This window comes from Pseudophryne corroboree, chromosome 2 (genome assembly GCF_028390025.1).
Source record: "Pseudophryne corroboree isolate aPseCor3 chromosome 2, aPseCor3.hap2, whole genome shotgun sequence".
NCBI classification, from domain to species: Eukaryota; Metazoa; Chordata; class Amphibia; order Anura; family Myobatrachidae; genus Pseudophryne; species Pseudophryne corroboree.
The window spans coordinates 703,792,513-703,812,519 of NC_086445.1; the positions used below are offsets into that span (position 1 = coordinate 703,792,513).

The 20,007-nt window shown below is 46.5% G+C and overlaps 1 protein-coding gene across 3 annotated transcripts in view; it reads left to right on the top strand.

Moving 5' to 3' along the window:
* The window catches only part of LOC135045595 (complement decay-accelerating factor-like), a 449,130-nt gene that overhangs the window by 185,043 nt on the left and 244,080 nt on the right, over positions 1-20,007 (top strand). For all 3 annotated transcript variants that reach the window (XM_063955314.1, XM_063955312.1, XM_063955313.1), the window contains exon 4: positions 14,364-14,549. In XM_063955314.1, coding sequence (XP_063811384.1) covers positions 14,364-14,549 — 186 coding nt within the window. The remainder of the gene's footprint in view (positions 1-14,363; positions 14,550-20,007) is intronic.

Below are 20,007 nucleotides of genomic sequence, written 5' to 3' on the forward strand. Positions count from 1 at the left end.
CGATTCCGCTAGGCATGTGGGACTTGTGGATGCAGCCCTTAATTCGCTTAACAAGGATTCACGGGTGGTCAATCTGTTGAAATCAGAGCACTACATTTTGGCCACCGTGCTCGATCCTAGATTTAAAGCCTACCTTGGATCTCTCTTTCCGGCAGACACAGGTCTGCTGGGGTTGAAAGACCTGCTGGTGACAAAATTGTCAAGTCAAGCGGAACGCGACCTGTCAACATCTCCTCCTTCACATTCTCCCGCAACTGGGGGTGCGAGGAAAAGGCTCAGAATTCCGAGCCCACCCGCTGGCGGTGATGCAGGGCAGTCTGGAGCGACTGCTGATGCTGACATCTGGTCCGGACTGAAGGACCTGCCAACGATTACGGACATGTCGTCTACTGTCACTGCATATGATTCTCTCAACATTGATAGAATGGTGGAGGATTATATGAGTGACCGCATCCAAGTAGGCACGTCACACAGTCCGTACTTATACTGGCAGGAAAAAGAGGCAATTTGGAGGCCCTTGCACAAACTGGCTTTATTCTACCTAAGTTGCCCTCCCACAAGTGTGTACTCCGAAAGAGTGTTTAGTGCCGCCGCTCACCTTGTCAGCAATCGGCGTACGAGGTTACATCCAGAAAATGTGGAGAAGATGATGTTCATTAAAATGAATTATAATCAATTCCTCCGCGGAGACATTGACCAGCAGCAATTGCCTCCACAAAGTACACAGGGAGCTGAGATGGTGGATTCCAGTGGGGACGAATTGATAATCTGTGAGGAGGGGGATGTACACAGTGATATATCGGAGGGTGAAGATGAGGTGGACATCTTGCCTCTGTAGAGCCAGTTTGTGCAAGGAGAGATTAATTGCTTCTTTTTTGGGGGGGGTCCAAACCAACCCGTCATATCAGTCACAGTCGTGTGGCAGACCCTGTCACTGAAATGATGGGTTGGTTAAAGTGTGCATGTCCTGTTTTGTTTATACAACATAAGGGTGGGTGGGAGGGCCCAAGGATAATTCCATCTTGCACCTCTTTTTTCTTTTCTTTTTCTTTGCATCATGTGCTGATTGGGGAGGGTTTTTTGGAAGGGACATCCTGCGTGACACTGCAGTGCCACTCCTAGATGGGCCCGGTGTTTGTGTCGGCCACTAGGGTCGCTAATCTTACTCACACAGCTACCTCATTGCGCCTCTTTTTTTCTTTGCGTCATGTGCTGTTTGGGGAGGGTTTTTTGGAAGGGACATCCTGCGTGACACTGCAGTGCCACTCCTAGATGGGCCCGGTGTTTGTGTCGGCCACTAGGGTCGCTAATCTTACTCACACAGTCAGCTACCTCATTGCGCCTCTTTTTTTCTTTGCGTCATGTGCTGTTTGGGGAGGGTTTTTTGGAAGGGCCATCCTGCGTGACACTGCAGTGCCACTCCTAGATGGGCCCGGTGTTTGTGTCGGCCACTAGGGTCGCTAATCTTACTCACACAGCTACCTCATTGCGCCTCTTTTTTTCTTTGCGTCATGTGCTGTTTGGGGAGGGTTTTTTGGAAGGGCCATCCTGCGTGACACTGCAGTGCCACTCCTAGATGGGCCCGGTGTTTGTGTCGGCCACTAGGGTCGCTAATATTACTCACACAGCTACCTCATTGCGCCTCTTTTTTTCTTTGCGTCATGTGCTGTTTGGGGAGGGTTTTTTGGAAGGGACATCCTGCGTGACACTGCAGTGCCACTCCTAGATGGGCCCGGTGTTTGTGTCGGCCACTAGGGTCGCTTATCTTACTCACACAGCGACCTCGGTGCAAATTTTAGGACTAAAAATAATATTGTGAGGTGTGAGGTATTCAGAATAGACTGAAAATGAGTGTAAATTATGGTTTTTGAGGTTAATAATACTTTGGGATCAAAATGACCCCCAAATTCTATGATTTAAGCTGTTTTTTAGTGTTTTTGGAAAAAAACACCCGAATCCAAAACACACCCGAATCCGACAAAAATAATTCGGTGAGGTTTTGCCAAAACGCGTTCGAACCCAAAACACGGCCGCGGAACCGAACCCAAAACCAAAACACAAAACCCGAAAAATTTCAGGCGCTCATCTCTACAATTTATAGATGTACAGCTGTATTAACACACTGTATTGTATTGGTTTAATATAATAATGTAATTATATTGCTTACTAGCACAGGGCAAGGCCGCCCAGCATGCTAATGGCCACCCAGCGATGCGATCACAATCTAATTGCGATCATATAGCAAATAGACTGCAATCGTAGCAACTTGGGTAGACCCCTGCATACACAGGCTCACGGCCCTCCAAAAACAAATCGCCTTACTGGGCACACAGCACTAATGAAGCCTACCCCTTACTAGGCACACAGCATCAGCAAACCCTACACTTACTGAGCACACAGCAACAGCAACTTCTCCCCCTCTGTTATTGGGCACACTTTGAATTCCCCCTCTTACTGGGTACACCCCCGCCAAAATGTGAGTACACTACTTGGTACCAGCAAACATTCCCAGCCCTTACTGGACACACTTAGAGCACCCCCTTACAGACATAGCATCCCTCCTCTCCCTCTGCCAGACCGACTTAGCATCCCCACCTACTCCCTTACTGAGCACACCTAGTATCTCTTCCCCTTTGCTACACAGACATAGCACACCTACCGCTTTCCCTCACTTATTTGCTGTAGTTAGTAACTCCCCTTCCTTACTATGCACACTTAGCACTCCCCCCTCCTCTCTTACTTGACACACTTAGCATCCCTATATTCCTTTCCAGACACACAAGGCACCTCATTCTTCTCCCTTATTAGAAACATGCTATGCAGGTAGCCAGGGAGCCATCAGGTGCTAGCTGCATCTGTCCTGGGTTTCTGCGGCCACCCGCTTTCTGACAATATAGCACATATGCCCTAGAGCACCTTGGACTCCATCCTGTGCAGTCACCCATCACCAATGGCATTGTCTCCGACTCCCAAGTCCCACTGCTGCATTTGGCACCGATCCCAGTGGACAAGACAACCCTGTGAGTATGCCTAATGATTGCCCTTCTTCTGATGTGGTTCTCGGCAGGTGGAGGCAGGCACAGGGATTCTTTAAAGTGTTATGAATAATTCAGCAGTAGCAGAAGCAGGTGGGTGCTGGGTCCCCTAGGATGGGTCCTAGGCACCCACCTGTGCTGCCTTGTAGGTAACCCAACTTTTATTTTGCAGTATGTGTGGTGTAATGGTTAGCATTACTGCCTCAAAGCACTGAAGTCATGGGTTAAATTCCCACCATGGCCATAACTGTGGATTATAAATATATTGTCCCTGTACTTGTGTGGGTTTCCTCCGGGTGTTCCAGTTTCCTTCCACAATATAAAAATATACTGATAAGTTAATTGGCTTTCAACAAAATTAGCCCTAGTATGAATGTGTGTGCATGTACATGTGATAGAGAATATAGATTGTAAGCTCCATTGTGGCAGAGACTGATGTGAATGAGCAAATATTCTCTGTAAAGTGCTGCAGAATATGTGTGCGCTATATAAATAACTGGTAATAAATAATCAAATAAATTCTACCCTCTGACTGCTGGTGGAACTACCAGGCTATTCCCCCCTCCCCCCCCCCCTCCCTTGTCGAGTGCCCCTGGCGAATGTCATCCTGGCAAAGGGGTAGATGCACCCCAGGATTTGACACATTCCTTACACTGTTTTGATGTTTGTCAAATTTATGCCATACATTAAAACTAACAGGCTCCATGTGTAGTAACTGTAATGCAAAAGATGGATTAAAGCACTTATATCGCATCAGCCGCTGATGGAATAATGGTGGTATGCTCTAGCACTCTGGGCAGAAAAGATAATCACAGTTCTAAAGTTCTTCAATGTTTCTGAGTTATCCAGGCAGGGTCTAGTTTCACTGGCAAGGGCTAACGCGTTTCTTCGGTAAGTCACCGGTTTCATCATAGGAATCTAAATTGGGAGACTGATTGGAAGAACTAAACTGTCACGCTAGTTAATAATAGAGTAAATGAAGAGAGAGAACAGAAGACTCCTTTGTGCGGCACTCTCATGTTACATTTTAACTGTTAAAATCTAATTTTTATTTATGCTTGAAAAATGAAATAATTTCAAATACCACAAACAACATAGGGGGTAATTCCAAGTTGATCGCAGCAGGAAAATTTTTAGCAGTTGGGCAAAACCATGTGCACTGCAGGGAGGGGCAGATATAACATTTACAGAGAGAGTTAGATTTGGGTGGGTTATTTTGTTTCTGTGCAGGGTAAATACTGGCTGCTTTATTTTTACACTGCAATTTAGATTGCAGATTGAACTCACCACACCCAAATCTATCTCTCTCTGCACATGTTAAATCTGCCTCCCCTGCAGTGCACATGGTTTTGCCCAACTGCTATCAAAATTCCTGCTGCGATCAACTTGGAATTACCCCCATAGATGCATCTATTAAATATAAAAAGCTCACATTTCAAATAAGTATGCATCAACATTAAATTATTGGCTTTAGTTTAAAAAAAAAGATTTTTATACATTTATATATCAAATAATTATCAGTGTGTTCATTTAAAAGAAATTGTATATACAGTATAGCAATTCATATATATATATATATATATATATATATATATATATATAAAATAATAGTCTTTGGGCAGATTCATTTAGCCACGGTGTTTACCACGTGGTTATAGCTATGGGTTTAACAGCCAGAGCTATTTAATTATTAGGCAATTTGCCCATGTGTTAACCCGTAGATTACAGGGTAAATGCATGTAGCTTATGGGTTACCCTGCGCGTTATGCGCCAGAGGTTGCCTTTATCGTAGATTTTTTGTGCAGCTCCTGAGATTGAGTGGAAAAATCCATGCCCGGTTTTCCACAGTTATTTAAATATCTTCAGACTGTTCTCTGTAAAAGTAGCAGTTTGTTATTAATCCATTACGAATCTTATCTTCCCATTAGTGTAGTTGTGTTATTTGTATGTAAGTGTAGAGCTACTATATCTCCATTTTTTGTATTGCTACCTCAGCACTGATCTGCGCTATGACACTTCCACATTTTTTAGCTTCACAATCACAATAATTCATTTATAACTTATTGTATGGAAGAAGCACTTTCTATTATGTGTTATTGTCAGAGGTGTTGCTTCACTATACTGGCACCTGTCAGTGCATTTCAGCACAATGTTCACTGGGAGTGCTGTTTTGGTTATATCAAAAGTAACTAAGTTGTATTTGCAATAAGCATAGTTTGTTTACTTGCTTAAGAATCGATAATGCGCGTTTCACCAATCTTGCCTTGACAAAGCATAAGTTGCAAAACTCCACCTAACAAATTATGCATACTGCAAATAAAAGTACAGAATAATATTTCTTGTGTGTAACACAAATTTATAAGTACCTGCAAGAGTGACACTGGATTTGTATACAAACTGCACTTTTCCCTGCTCTGCCTCCCTCCTCCACTTCAAATCCACATACTGTATACTTTTTTGTTAACAGTTTAGTGCAGGCATGTCAAACTTTAAATTCCAACTGGGCCGAATAATCAGGGTCAAAGTCTTGTGTGGGCCCCAAGAAAAAGAAAAAAAGTCTTATATGCAATTTTGAAAGGTTTATTAGAAACCCAACAATAAAGTATAATCAGAAAGATGTCAAGTATCAGGAAAAAAATAACTTTAATAGTATGAGGTGGGAGCTGTGTTATTCATTTATCACTGTGCGGTCCCCTCTCTCATATAATACATATCAGTGTGAGCTAGTAAAATATTCCACTCCCAGCCCCCATCTATCCCTTGAGTCCAGCCATATGCCCTTGGTATCCCCTCTTGCTCCTTTGGGCCCCTCCAACCACAAGTTCTCCGTACATCCTGTGTATATTCAGGCTCCAATCCCTGTGGCAGCCCCCTCCAATTTACCTTCTTCTTGTGAGACATTTTTCTATCCAGATTCCAGAAGAAACTTCCTGGAAGTAGGGCAGCTGTGTACACAGGGCAGTCGGGCATACACACCTACAGGGCGTGATGGTTGGATGCTGCGTGGACATTTCCACATCTCTATCACTATCTTCTCATGCATTTGCATAATGGTAAATGCTGCTAAGCTCCAATCACAGCAGATAGGCCAACAGTGACTTATCCAGCAGTAGCGAGCCACATTCCTTTGGTTTAAAAAAAATTAACTTGGGTCACAAAAGTATAATGTGGACCATATGTCTGGTTGAGGGGTATATTCAATTAAGGTCGAAACTGCCGTCCTGTCGAAAAGACATCAGTTTTCGACTTTTTCAGGTCAGAAGGGGATCCAACCTATTCAGTCCCCAGCTTTTTTATTCGACAAGTCAGGGAATTCAGGTAGTACGTGAATTGGCGGTATAGCTGCTGATTCACGTGATTCTGAGGGAAACGGGGCCAAATCCGACAGGTTTCCGACCATCTCAGTCCGACTTAAATAAAAGTCTGACTGAGATGAAGGACCTGAGAGGAGGAGAGGGGGGAGAGCCGCGGGCAGACGCGGGACAGTAGCGCTACAGCACAGCGCTGCAGGAGGATGTGGCACAGCCGCCGCTCACGGCAGCGTCCACCCGGCTCCAGCAAGTGAGGTCCCGCTTGGAGCCGGGTGGACGCTGCCGTGAGGACTGTCGGCTGTGCCACATCCTCCTACAGCGCTGCTGTCCCCCTTCTGCTCGCGGCTGTCCATCGTCTCCCCGCTGGTCTCCCCCCTCTCCATTCCCTCATCTCAATTCGACTTTTTTAAAGTCAAATTGAGATGGGCATTGAATAGCCCTTGTCTGATCCATTCCGACAAATGCATGTCGGAATGGATCCGACCTCAATTGAATATACCCCTTAGTGTTTATTAAGTGTTTATGCAGTAGCAGTTTTGAAGTAGCAGTACGTGCAAAATAGCAAATATAATAATAAGATACTTGAAGAACAGATGTAAATATATAGTAGGGAGTGAGGAGTGTACTCCCATAAAGAATATATACAATGGAGGATACTACAACAACTCCAGAGGAAAGTGGTGCAGTATTTACTATTATAAGCAGCTTTAGTAGCAATAAAAATATGTCCTGTGACATACCTGCTATATCACGGTAGTTATGAGCAATAACATTGAAAAAGTGCCAAATCAGGGCAAAGAGGGATACCTATACTTGCTACTTGAGCAATAAGGTCAAATACGTTTGTAACTGATTGGTCGAATTGCAGGTTAATCCCTGCAAATCTGAAGTAAGCCTCCAACCACGCCACAGTTCTTTCAGCAGAATTTTGAAACCAAAGGATACATCTTATGATGTTTATCTTGGGTAAGGTTATGTTTTAAAAACAATATTTCTGCATGATTAATACATTTAGACATATTATAAATATTGAGAAAAATGTAAACCTATTCATCATCAGACAGAGAGATTTGCAAATCCAATTGCCATTGAAAATGAATACTCAGTGTTGCATCATCAATAGGAGACAATAATGTACAGTACTAAAAATAGGATTTTAATTACCTGCCGGTAAATCCTTTTCTCGTAGACCGTAGAGGATGCTGGGGTTCCATTTTGTACCATGTGGTATAGACGGGTCCTTTGGGAGCCACTGGCACTGTAAGAGTTTAACAGTGTGGGCTGGCTCCTCCCTCTATGCCCCTCCTACCAGGCTCAGTCTAGAAACTGTGCCCGAGGAGACGGACATACTTCGAGAGAAGGAACTACAGATAGTGGTGAGATTCACACCAGCTCACACCGAATCGAAAAAAACATGCTGACCAACATGCAACATGGAGAAACCATGCTAACGAGCATGCACCATGAAGAATTTATGCAAAACCGCATGAAACATGAAGAAACCATGTCATCCAGCAGGTAACATGAAGAAACCATGCTAACCAGCAGGCAACATGAAGAAATCATGCCAACCAGGATGAAACATGAAGAAATCATGACAACCATCATGCAACACGAAGAAAACATGTTATCTAGCATGAAACAGGAAGCAACCATGCTAATCCGCATGTAACCTGAAGAAACCATGCTAACCATGCATGAAAGAGGAACAGCAACAGCTGAACCAATACTTAACCAAGTAGCAACACAGGAAAACGAAGTACTGGGCGGGCGGCCAGCATCCTCTACGGACTACGAGAAAAGGATTTACCGGTAGGTAATTAAAATCCTATTTTCTCTTACATCCTAGAGGATGCTGAGGTTCAATTTAGTACCATGGGGATGTACCAAAGCTCTCAGTACGGGAGGGAGAGTGCTGAGGATCCTGCAGAACGGACTGACCAAACTATAGGTCCACAGAGGCCAAAGTATCGAACTCGTAGAAGTTCAGTTAACATGTTCGACCCCGACCAAGCAGCTGATTTGCAAAGCCAAGACACCCCGGGCAGCTGCCCAGGAACAACCCACTGTACGTGTAGAGTGGGCCTTAAAAGATCTTGGACACGGCAGGCCTGCCGTAGAATAAGCATTGTAAACCCGATCCAGCAAGCAAATATCTGCTTAGAAGCAGGACACCCAACCGTGTTGCTGACCATAAAGGGCAAACAGAGCGTCCAACTACCTGTGACGAGAAGTCCTCTTCACAAAAGCTTTCAAAGCCCTCAAGACATCCAAGGACTGTGAGGTAATTGAGGAGTCAGTAGCCACTGGCACCACAATAGGTTGGTGATATGAAAAACCGACACAACCCTTGGAAGAAATTGCTGACGCGTTCTGAGCTCAGCTCCATCTTCATGGAAAAAAAAGTAGGGGCTCTTGCATGACAATGCCCCCAATTCCGACACCCGTCGAGCAGATGCCAATGCCAACAGTGTGACCACCTTCTAAGTTAGAAACTTGACGTCCACCTCCTGTAAAGGCTCAAACCAATCCGACTGCAGGAACTGCAGCACCACATTAAGATCCCAAGTTGCCGTTACCAGGGTGTCCACCGCCACTGCTTGTGGGTCTCGTGACCTGGAACAGTATCTCCGAAGCTTCTCGTTGAGGCGAGAGGCCATCATGTCTATCTGAGGTACACCCCATCGGATTGTTACCTCTGCGAATACCTCCTGTATGGAGATTGTGTCTGCTGAGGAAGTCTGCTTCCCAGTTGTCCACTGCCGGAATGAAGACTGCTGACAGCGCCCACGCATGCTTCTCTGCCCAGAGGAGGATTATTGTCACCTCTGACATTGCAGCCCTGCTCTTCATTCCGCCCTGCCTGTTTATATAGAACACCGCTGTGATGTGGTCCGACTGAACCTGAATGGCTTGATCTCACAGAAAATGTTCCGCTTGTAGAAGGTTGTTGTACACGGCCTTCAGATCCAGAATGTTTATTGGAAGGAGAGATACCTGAACTGACGGCTTTCTTTGGAAGTGTCCCCCCCCCCCCCCGAGCGACTGCTTCCCAACCCCTGAGACTTGCATCTGTGGTTAGATGAATCCAATTCTGAATCCCGAACCTGCGGCCCTCGAGTAAGGGAGAAGTTTGCAGCCACCAGAGGAGTGAAATTCTGGCTTTCAGCAACAGGCGTATCTGCTGGTGCATGTGAAGATGAGATCCTGACCATAAGACCAGGAGATCCAGTGGGAAAGACTGTGCAAGGAATCTTCCGTACTGTCGAGCCTCTTAGTAGGCAACCATCTTCCCCAGAAGGCGAATGCACTGATGAACCGAAACCCAGGCTGGCATCATGACATCCCGGACCGTTGATTGTATCACCAACACTTTCTTCACCGGTAGAAACACCCTCTGCACTTCCGTGTTGAGAATCATCCCCAGGAAGGAATGCCTCATTATCGGCTTCAAATGCGAAATTGGAAGCTTCAGGATCCACCCGAGATCCCGGGACAGTTGATTTGAGCGAGCAACACTCCGTAACAACATCTCCCCGGAGGATGTTAAGGTCGCCCAGATATGGAATTATGTCCACTCCTGGTTTGTGAAGCGGGAGTATAAAAGCTGCCATGGCCCTGATGAACACTCCCGGTGTTGCGTAGAAGCCAAGCTCAGTGTTTGGACCTGGAAGTGACATAGTTGTAGTGCAACCCTAGATAGGCCTAGAGAGGCGGCCAGATTGGAATGTGAAGTACGTACCCCTGATATCCCAGGATACCAGGAATTCCTCGAGCAGAGGTCACCACTCCCAGACTCCATCCTGAATTGAACACCCACCAGTGGGGAATCAATGACCCCAGGTTTGAATAGTAACCCCTGTTACGTATATGAGGTGGAACTGGAATAATGACATTAGTTTGACAAATTATATGACAGTTTCCAGCAGTAGTGCACTTTCTGCATGAGAAGCTAGTAAGCCTGATTTGAATAATCTGTGAGGCGGGAATACTAGAAATTCTAGTCTGCACCCCTGGGCAACCCAACTATTTCCAGGGGTCTAGGTAGTATATCGCCCAAATGTTACTGAATCTCTTTAGTCTCGCTCCCACCTGCCTGATCCCCAGGCAGTGAGGTCCACCGACAAACCGAAGGGTTTGAAAAAGGCCGAATTTGAAATCCGTCCCTGGGATACCTGGCGGCGCAGGTTTTCTGGATTTCCCAAACATCCTCTAAAGGAAGTGGAGGAATATGATGAATCATGTTCGAAGGTATTGCAGTGTAGGTATAGGATATAATTTCCTGGTCTGTGCAGCTGCGTAAGGAAGACATACCGACTTACCTGCAGTTGACATGGATAATCACTTATCCCGTGCCTCCCAACAGGGTCTTACCTGTGAAGGGCGGACTTGTCATACCTTACTCGGATTCTGTATCCACAGTCCATTGGTGTAGCCACCGTCCCCTGCATGTTGAAACTGCCAGAGCAGTGGTCCCTGCGTTATGCAGGTCAATCTCCTTCATGGCGTGTAGCCGTGAAGCCTGTAGAATTCTGTATGTGACATAGAAACAAGTACAAGTCACTTCCACACATAGAATCTAAATCATCAAGTAAGGAGCCTGACCACGTTACAATAGCCCCAGAGATGTACGCAAAAGTGGGTCTCCGAGCCACACCTGCAGCAGTGTACAGTATTAGAGATTAGTCTCAATAGGTGAACAACCTTTATGGAGGTTGTACCAGGGACAGGTAAGACAACCATATTTGACAATTTAGACACTCTATAGGAATGTGGATAATAACTCTGGGTGTACTCATGTTTTCCCAAATAAGGAGTTCAAGGCCCTACACAGTGGGAAGGCATTCATTATATACATAAAATAATATTCCTCATCCCTAATAGCTTCAAACATATGTTAGACCCCTCACATATATGCAATATATGGGCAAGTGTACGCTTTCTAGGGTACGGAGATGGGATGAGAGGCACAGCAGTGGGATTTCAAACCCCACTTTTTTCTCAAAACTGCGGCTTCTACCCAGTATTGGAAGCAATGTATTCTTAAAGTACACCTTATGGAGGCCACCCCAGGGGGATCTGCCACCGAAGCCTGAGATGTGTACAGTTTTGTGCATGGTAGAGACTCCCCAGGAGAAGATATACATTCTGCAGTACAGGACAAAGTCCCTTAAACGGGTTCACTACGGCTGGCCGGCGGTCGGGCTCCCGGCGACCAGCATACCGGCGCCGGGAGCCCGACCGCCGGCTTACCGACAGTGTGGCGAGTGCAAATGAGCCCCTTGCGGGCTCGCTGCGCTCGCCACGCTACGGGCACGGTGGCGCGCTACGCGCGCCACACTATTTTATTCTCCCTCTATGGGGGTCATGGACTCCCATGAGGGAAAATAAGTGTCGGTATGCCGGCGGTCGGGCTCCCGGCGCCGGTATACTGAGCGCCGGGAGCCCGACCGCCGGCATACAGAACACCACCCCCTTAAACATGGTAAAGTGGATTACACATACACAGGAAAATGTCAACACAGTTCCCCCCCAGAATATCTTCAGAGAGCCACAGAGCACAAGAAGCCCTTATAGGCTTTTATAAAGATAAAAACCACACTGACTAACATAACCTGAACAGGGTAGCTAGTACATAATATCACTCCCCCCTTTTATAACGCCTTTTACCTCAGTGTAGTTATGTGGAGGACAGTGTTCACTGTCAGCGTGTGTCAGCAGGTATAAAATGGCGCTGGTCAGTGCTGGATCCGCTCTGAGGAGAAGCTCTGCCCCCTGTAATGGCGCGTCTTCCCGCAGTTAGAGATTATACTGGCCTGAGGTAATTTTTGCAGCAAACAGTGGGTTAGACCTTGAAAGCTATGTTTGACCAGTGTAGGGTATCGCGCTGGCCCAGGAGGCCTCTCACAGCACCGTACATAGAGTGCCGCTAAGCCTTCCGGAGCGCAGCCTGTCAGAACTTGTGCCGCAATTCCCACCAGCGACCCGCTTACCGGGACTCCGGCGTCAGATTCACCACTCTTCTTTCTTCTGGCTCTGTTAGGGGGTTGCAGCATGCTGCGGGAGTGAGCGGTCGTCTCAGGTGGCTAACGATCATCACTCTCAGGAGCTCAGTATCCTGTCAGCGGAGATAGGGGCCATTAACCTCAAGGGTTGGATCCTACTCCCCCCCCCCCCTAAGTCCCACGAAGCAGGGAGGCTGTTGCCAGCAGCCTGCCTGTAAAATAACAAACTCTAGAAAACAATAAAACTTAAGAAAACTCCTAGGAGCTCCCCCTGTGCTGTGACCGGCAGTAGGGTAAAATGGCGCCTGTGAGCTGCTGAATCCGCTCATAGGGAAGCCCCGCCCCTTCAATGGTGTGCAGTCTTCCCGCTCTTCTTTATACTGGCTTTATGTGTCAGTGTGCATAAAATGGAGACAGTCCTATTTAAAGCCTGTATTGCCAGTCTGGGTACTGTGTACACTACAGTGTACTAAGTCTGGAGACTCAGTCCGCCCCGTGTGGGAGCCATGCGTCTCCGTACCCTTATGCAGCCAAAATGGCTAGCGACCCACTAACCGAGACGCCGACATAGTCCTCTGGCTCTGTTCAGTCTTCTGGCTCTGTTAGGAGTGGTGGCGTGATGCGGGAATGTATGCTCGCCATGGTGGTGCTTGCAAATAGTTCCCTCAGGAGCTAGCGTCCTGTCAGTGGGGAACAGGACCATTAACCCTTAGTGGGGTTGGGCCTTCCCCCCTCCCTCCCCAAGTCCCACGAAGCAGGCAGGCTGGTTCAATCCAGTCCTGCCTAAAAATAACAAACTTTAAAAATAAAATGCAGAAAACTCTTCAGGAGCATCCAGAGATGTGACCGGCTCCTTCGGGCACATTTTCTAAACTGAGTCTGGTAGGAGGGGCATAGAGGGAGGAGCCAGCCCACACTGTTAAACTCTTACAGTGCCAGTGGCTCCAAAAGGACCCGTCTAAATGGAACCCCAGCATGCCCTAGAACGTAAGAGAAATTATAAATAAATACAATGTCTCAATACAGTATATACATTGAAACTCAGTACAAAGCATAGTATGCAATTACAGCGTGGCATAGACAGTGGTGCTGAGGGCGGGGAGCAGGTACTAATTACCTGGGCCCGGGCTATTACCTGGGACCAGGATCCGACACTTCAGTAGCCAATAGCAGGCCATTTGCACCCATTTCCCATTTCGGCCATTAATTTCCGCCTTCTCTTATGGGCGAAAATGAAGAGTCAAAAATAGAGCGTTTTCAACTGCGGCGGGGTCGAAAACACATGGATGATCAGAGATTGCGCTCATCCTTGTGTTTTTCGACTTGATGGAATTTCCGATAGGTAAAAAAAAATGGCACTTCAATTGAATATTGAAGTGTCGGAAAGTTCTGATTATTGGCGGAAAGTGCCGTCTTTCCACCCTGTCGGTACTTCCGACTGTAATTGAATATCCCTCTTAACCTTTATTGCAAAATGCATCAATAAAAATCTCTTGGATTAAAAAAACAAAATAAAAAAAATCCAACACATTTAGTTCAACAACTGCAACCTGTTCACTGCCAGACTCAAAGCCAGGACACTTGTCCCCCATATTAACAGAAGTTGTGGCACAGAGGAGGCAGCAGACAGGACTAAAGGACGAACACATATGTAAATGTTACTGACAGCTGAACTCTTAGTCCAACTGTTCATCTAAAATGGAATTCCATTAGATTATGAAAACAACCCAGTACTTGCTGTTAGTAACAATTCTTAGTATTACCTTGTCATTTTCTACTGTGCTTTAAAAATGTTGATTGGTTTTATACTACTGAGAAGATAATTATATTGGAGTCATGTTAAACATAATTTGTGTGTATGCAGTGTAGCAACACTTGACGATGTTTCTTGCACAGGTACATGTTATTACATAACACTCAACTTTTTTGAAAAAATGAGAAGCATTGAACACGCTTGATCAGTCTGTTATATACTTGCATGATCCCTTAATTGTACATGTATTTATCTACAGGTAATTGTGGGCCTCCTCCTGTTATAGAGCATACTAAGGAAATTAATGAAACATTTGGTGTACCAGGACAAGCTGTTGCTTATACGTGTGATCGAAGCTCTGGATATTATGACCTTCCTGACAAAAGCAAAACTATTACATGCCAAGATGACAACACGTGGTCTGTAATCCCAGTGTTCTGTGCAAGTAAGTGCAACCTTAATCGAAAATGCAAAAGGTCTATTTTTCAAAAATACAGTAGGTCCTCTCCTACCTGTTACCAAATCCACTAATGGTGTGTAACTGGCCAGCCAGGTCTTTACCTGTGGCCCACAGCTTTGAACCCTTCTCTGACTTTCTTATAAATCAGGGAATAAGCGTTAACGGGATACAGTATATGCACTAAACTATACAGAGGTATAGTGGAGAAGTTTTCCATAGCAATCAGTTTTTGTCCTTGTGCTAAATACATGGTAGGTACAAGCTGATTAGTTGTTATTTTCAGCTTCTCCACTTTATCTCTGTCTAAGGTTGGATACATCTCCCCCTAATGTAACCAGAGCATCGGCTTCTGCGTCATGTGTTCTCTTCTGTACACACAGCACATCCAATCAGAGCAGCAGGAGGAAGTTCAGTGTATATACTCTCTTGTTCTTCTGTAGACACTAGTGGTGCAGGTAAGCTATTTTAGACAGTGCATTAGCCAGTGAGTGGGGGCAAGTGGTGGAGTTTGTTATATATGCGATCTAATGGTCTGTTGTTTTGCGGGGTTCTGAGGGCGCAGGGAGGTATTTTATGACATGTAGTATTTGACAGAGTGCATGTCATAAAATTTTGTGGCAGTTCAGTGGTCTGAGTGTTATATGGTGGAATTTTGGAACAAGTGAGGGGCATGAGATGAGTAATGTGGCGGAATGGTAATGGCAGCCTTTTTGAAGTTGGAGTACTGGACATGCGGTTATTTGAGCATATTTGCTTGCCAGTCACTGATATAACCCTTTGGATTCCTTCTATCTTTGTTTGTCTGGCAATATTGTCATCTTGCTGACATAATTCTTTTTGAAATGAGTAGCATGAAAATCTATTTGTGCTGATCCATACAAACCTGGGCAGTGTGGCGAGTCTGCCCATATTTTTCTCTAGCATCCATAAGGGATACTGGGGACACATTAATACGATGGGTATAGACGGGGTCCAAAGGAGCCAGTGCACTTTAAATTTCTTCCACTGGGTGTGCTGGCTCCTTCCCTCTATGCCTCCTCCCACAGGCAGTTTACAAAAAAGCGCCCTTAGGAGAGGATGCACACTGCTAGCTCCAGAGTTTTTCTTCATTTTATTTTAAACTTTTGTTTATTTCGGTATGCTTTTTGGGTATCAGCATACCTGCACCGTGGGAGTTAGGAGATGGGACGGTCACCGGCCTCGCGAGATGCAGAGCCGCTTCCCCACTGCAGGTCCTGAGGGGTTGTTTGTTCAGCGGGGCACTGCGCCTTGGCTGTCGCAACCACAGCACACCGCTAACACTGCCTGAAGGTGATCATCAGTGGTGAGTACACACCGGGGACCCCGCTAGGGGGGTCTTCCAGTTCTTGTTGCGGCAGAAGCGCGGGTAACCCGCTATCGCCCTTGCGTGAGACTGGCTAGCGATGGCTGTACTAAACATTCATGTGAGGCTACAGCATGGTTAGGAGACAGGGCCAGTATAACTATGTATAGGTAGCTCCGGCGCCATTACGTGGGGCGGAGATACATCAGTGCGAGCTCAGCTGCATTTTGGCGCGTTCCTCTGCATAAGCAGCAGCAGCCTCACACAGCTCCTCCAGACTGTCACACGCTGTATCATTGGTACAGGATGTTGATTAGGGAGAGAGGTGCTAATTGTGCACAATTAATATTCCTCTGAGGGAATTACATTGTATAAGTAGTTCTCACTGTTATGTAAAAATGCTGACAGTCTCACTGGGGCTCTGCAGCGTTGGGTGTGCTGATGTCCTCTCTTCCTCTGCGTCTCCTCTCACTTGCAATAGAGCAGGCTTGCATTGTAATCAGTCTGTGTTGTATGTGTATTGTGTGTTTTCATTATGGTAATGCCAGATTCTCCCCTCTTTCATCTGGTTCCATATCATGTGAGCATTGTAGTCAGTCCTTACAAAATGCTAAGGACAATGTGGGGGAGAGTCACGAGCCCACCTGGCTGTGGGCTATCAAAACTATGATGTCTGATATGTCATCTGAGCTCACTGCAAATGCCAACAAAACACAAGAACTGCAAAAAGCAGTAGCAGATCTAGCTGCCAGGGCTGATGTTCCCCATTCCCCCCTGTCTTATACAGGTGCGCAAAAAATAGGATTTTAATACCTACCGGTAAATCCTTTTCTCTTAGTCCGTAGAGGATGCTGGGGACGCTTCAAGAACCATGGGGTATAGACGGGATCTGCAGGAGACATGGGCACTTTTAAGGGGTGTGACCTGGCTCCTCCCTCTATGCCCCTCCTCCAGACTCCAGTTATAGGAACTGTGCCCAGGGAGACGGACAATTCGAGGAAAAGGATTTATTTTTAAACTAAGGTGAGATACACACCAGCTCACACCACAAACACGCTGTACAACATGGCATTCAACAGAACTCCAGTCAACGGCATGAACCATGTCAGCAACAGGCTGACTATAACAGAAACACAACCTGTGTGTAAACATAACTAATAACTGCAGATAGAGTCCGCACTGGGACGGGCGCCCAGCATCCTCTACGGACTAAGAGAAAAGGATTTACCGGTAGGTATTAAAATCCTATTTTCTCATACGTCCTAGAGGATGCTGGGGACGCTTCAAGAACCATGGGGTTTATACCAAAGCTCTAGAATGGGCGGGAGAGTGCGGATGACTCTGCAGCACCGATTGACCAAACATGAGGTCCTCATCAGCCAGGGTATCAAACTTGTAAAATTTCGCAAAAGTGTTTGAACCCGACCAAGTAGCTGCTCGGCAGAGTTGTAATGCCGAGACCCCCCGGGCAGCCGCCCAGGATGAGCCCACCTTTCTAGTAGAGTGGGCCATCACTGATTTTGGTAACAGCAATCCAGCCGTAGGATGAGCTTGCTGAATCGTATTACAGATCCAGCGCGCAATAGTCTGCTTAGAAGCAGGCGTCCCAATCTTGTTGGCAGCATATAGGACAAACAGAGCTCCCGTTTTCCTAAGAGGAGCCGTTCTGGTGACATAAATCTTTAAGGCCCTGACAACATCGAGAGATTTTGACTCCGCGAAGGCGTCAGTAGCCACCGGTACCACAATAGGCTGGTTCATGTGGAACGATGAAACCACCTTCGGCAGAAATTGTTGATGAGTCCTCAACTCCACTCTATCAGCATGGAAGATTAAATAAGGACTCTTGTGAGACAAAGCCGCTAACTCAGACACCCGCCTTGCGGATGCTAAGGCCAATAGCATGACCACTTTCCAAGTGAGAAATTTCAACTCTACCTTCTGTAGAGGTTCAAACCAATGTGACTGAAGGAAATGCAACACCATGTTAAGATCCCATAGTGCCACTGGGGGCACAAACGGAGGTTGGATGTGCAGAACTCCTTTCACGAAAGTCTGAACTTCTGGAAAGGAGGCCAATTGTTTCTGAAAGAAATCTGATAAGGCCGAAATTTGTACTTAAATCGAGCCTAACTTTAGGCCCGCATCCACACCCGCTTGCAGGAAATGGAGAAAACGCCCTAACTGAAATTCTTCCGTAGGAGCCTTCTTGGATTCACACCAAGACACATATTTTCTCCAAATACGGTGATAATGTGTAGACGTTACTCCTTTTCTAGCTTGAAGAAGTGTGGGAATGACTTCACTGGGAATACCCTTTCGGGCTAGGATCCGGTGTTCAACCGCTAAGCCGTCAAATGTAGCCGCGGTAAGTCGTGATATACGCATGGCCCCTGCTGTAACAGATCCTCTCGTAGAGGAAGAGGCCAGGGATCTCTTATGAGTAATTCCTGAAGATCTGGATACCAAGCCCTCCTTGGCCAATCCGGAACAATGAGGATCGCCTGAACCTTTGTTTTTCTTATGATCTTTAGCACCTTTGGAAAGAGTGGAAGCCGGAGGGAACACGTACACCGACTGAAACACCCACGGTGTCACCAGCGCGTCCACTGCTTGTCATGGACCAGGGACTCACCTCCGGTGATGATCTCCAGGGGCTCTCTGTCAGATGGCTAGCGCTGCCGCGGTGGAGGTCTGTGAGGGCCGCTGGTGTGCTGCAGCTGAGAGGGAGCTGGTGACTGTGCGGCCTGCTGTCACTGGAGCACTGTGCAGGGAGGCTGTCTGTGTAAGATCCCATGCTCTGGAGCACTGTGCAGGGAGGCTGCCTGAGCAAGCTCCCCTTCTCTGGCGTGTCTGCAGTACTGGGAGCCGCCATGTTGGAGACCAATTCATAGTATGCCAATGGGACTTGGTCCCTGGTCTCTTCCAGCCAATCACAGGCTGAGCTCTCTGGTAAAGGGAGCAATCCGGTTTCAAACCTTGCCAGTGCTTTATGTTTCTGTCCCAGTACAGGTGTTTTAGCTCTGCGCTCCCACAGGTCCACCTGTGTGCCTTTCAGTGTCTCTTGAATTTTCAGCTCCACGGAACTCTCACCTCAGCTGTCGTTTGCTGCACAACTACCAGTGGTTACCCCGGCCTCGCGGGTCACAACTTGCCACTTAGGACAGTGTCTCCTGGAGGTCTATCCGTAGAGGATTTCCCAGCAGTTCTGCAGTGTTCTTCAGTCACGTCTAACAATCATCCACTCTGCAAAACCTCTTCAGTCACGTCTAACAATCATCCACTCTGCAAAACCTCTTCAGTGCTTTTCAGTCACGTCTAACAATCATACACTCTGCAAAACCTCTTCAGTGCTTTTCAGTTACGTCTAACAATCATCCATTCTGCAAAACCCCTTCAGTGTTCTTCAGTCACGACAATTAACTATCCAACGTGCAGATTCTGCAGTATTCACTAGCCATATCAGACAGTCGTTTATTATACAGACTTTTCAATACTCTGCCCATGAATACTCTGCAACCTAATCTCTTGGAACTCTTCATCTTTGTTCTTTGAATATCAGCTCTTACATGTATTTCCGTTAATAAAAGCATATGAGAAGAAACTACATTTGTCCTCCTCGTTTTCTCCTCGCAGAGGCATGCACTTCTACCGCTAGCACACATACAACGGATTCACAAATTCTACCGGCTCTGACACTGCTATTGCTTGTGGATCCCTCGACCTGGAAGAATAACTCTGAAGTTTTTTGTTGAGGCGAGACGCCATCATGTCTATTTGAGGAATTCCCCAAGGACTTGTCACTTCTGTGAAGACCTCTTGATGAAGACCCCACTCTCCTGGATGGAGATCGTGTCTGCTGAGGAAGTTTGCTTCCCCGTTGTCCACTCCTGGAATGAAGATTGCTGACAGAGCGCTTGTATATCTTTCCGCCCAGCAGAGAATTCTTGTGGCCTCCGCCATTGCCGTCCTGCTCTTTGTTCCGCCCTGGTGGTTTATATGCGCTACTGCTGTTATGTTGTCCGACTGTATTAGGACGGGCAGGTTGTGAAGAAGACGTTCCGCTTGAAGAAGACCGTTGTAAATGGCCCTTAACTCTAGAACGTTTATGTGTAGACA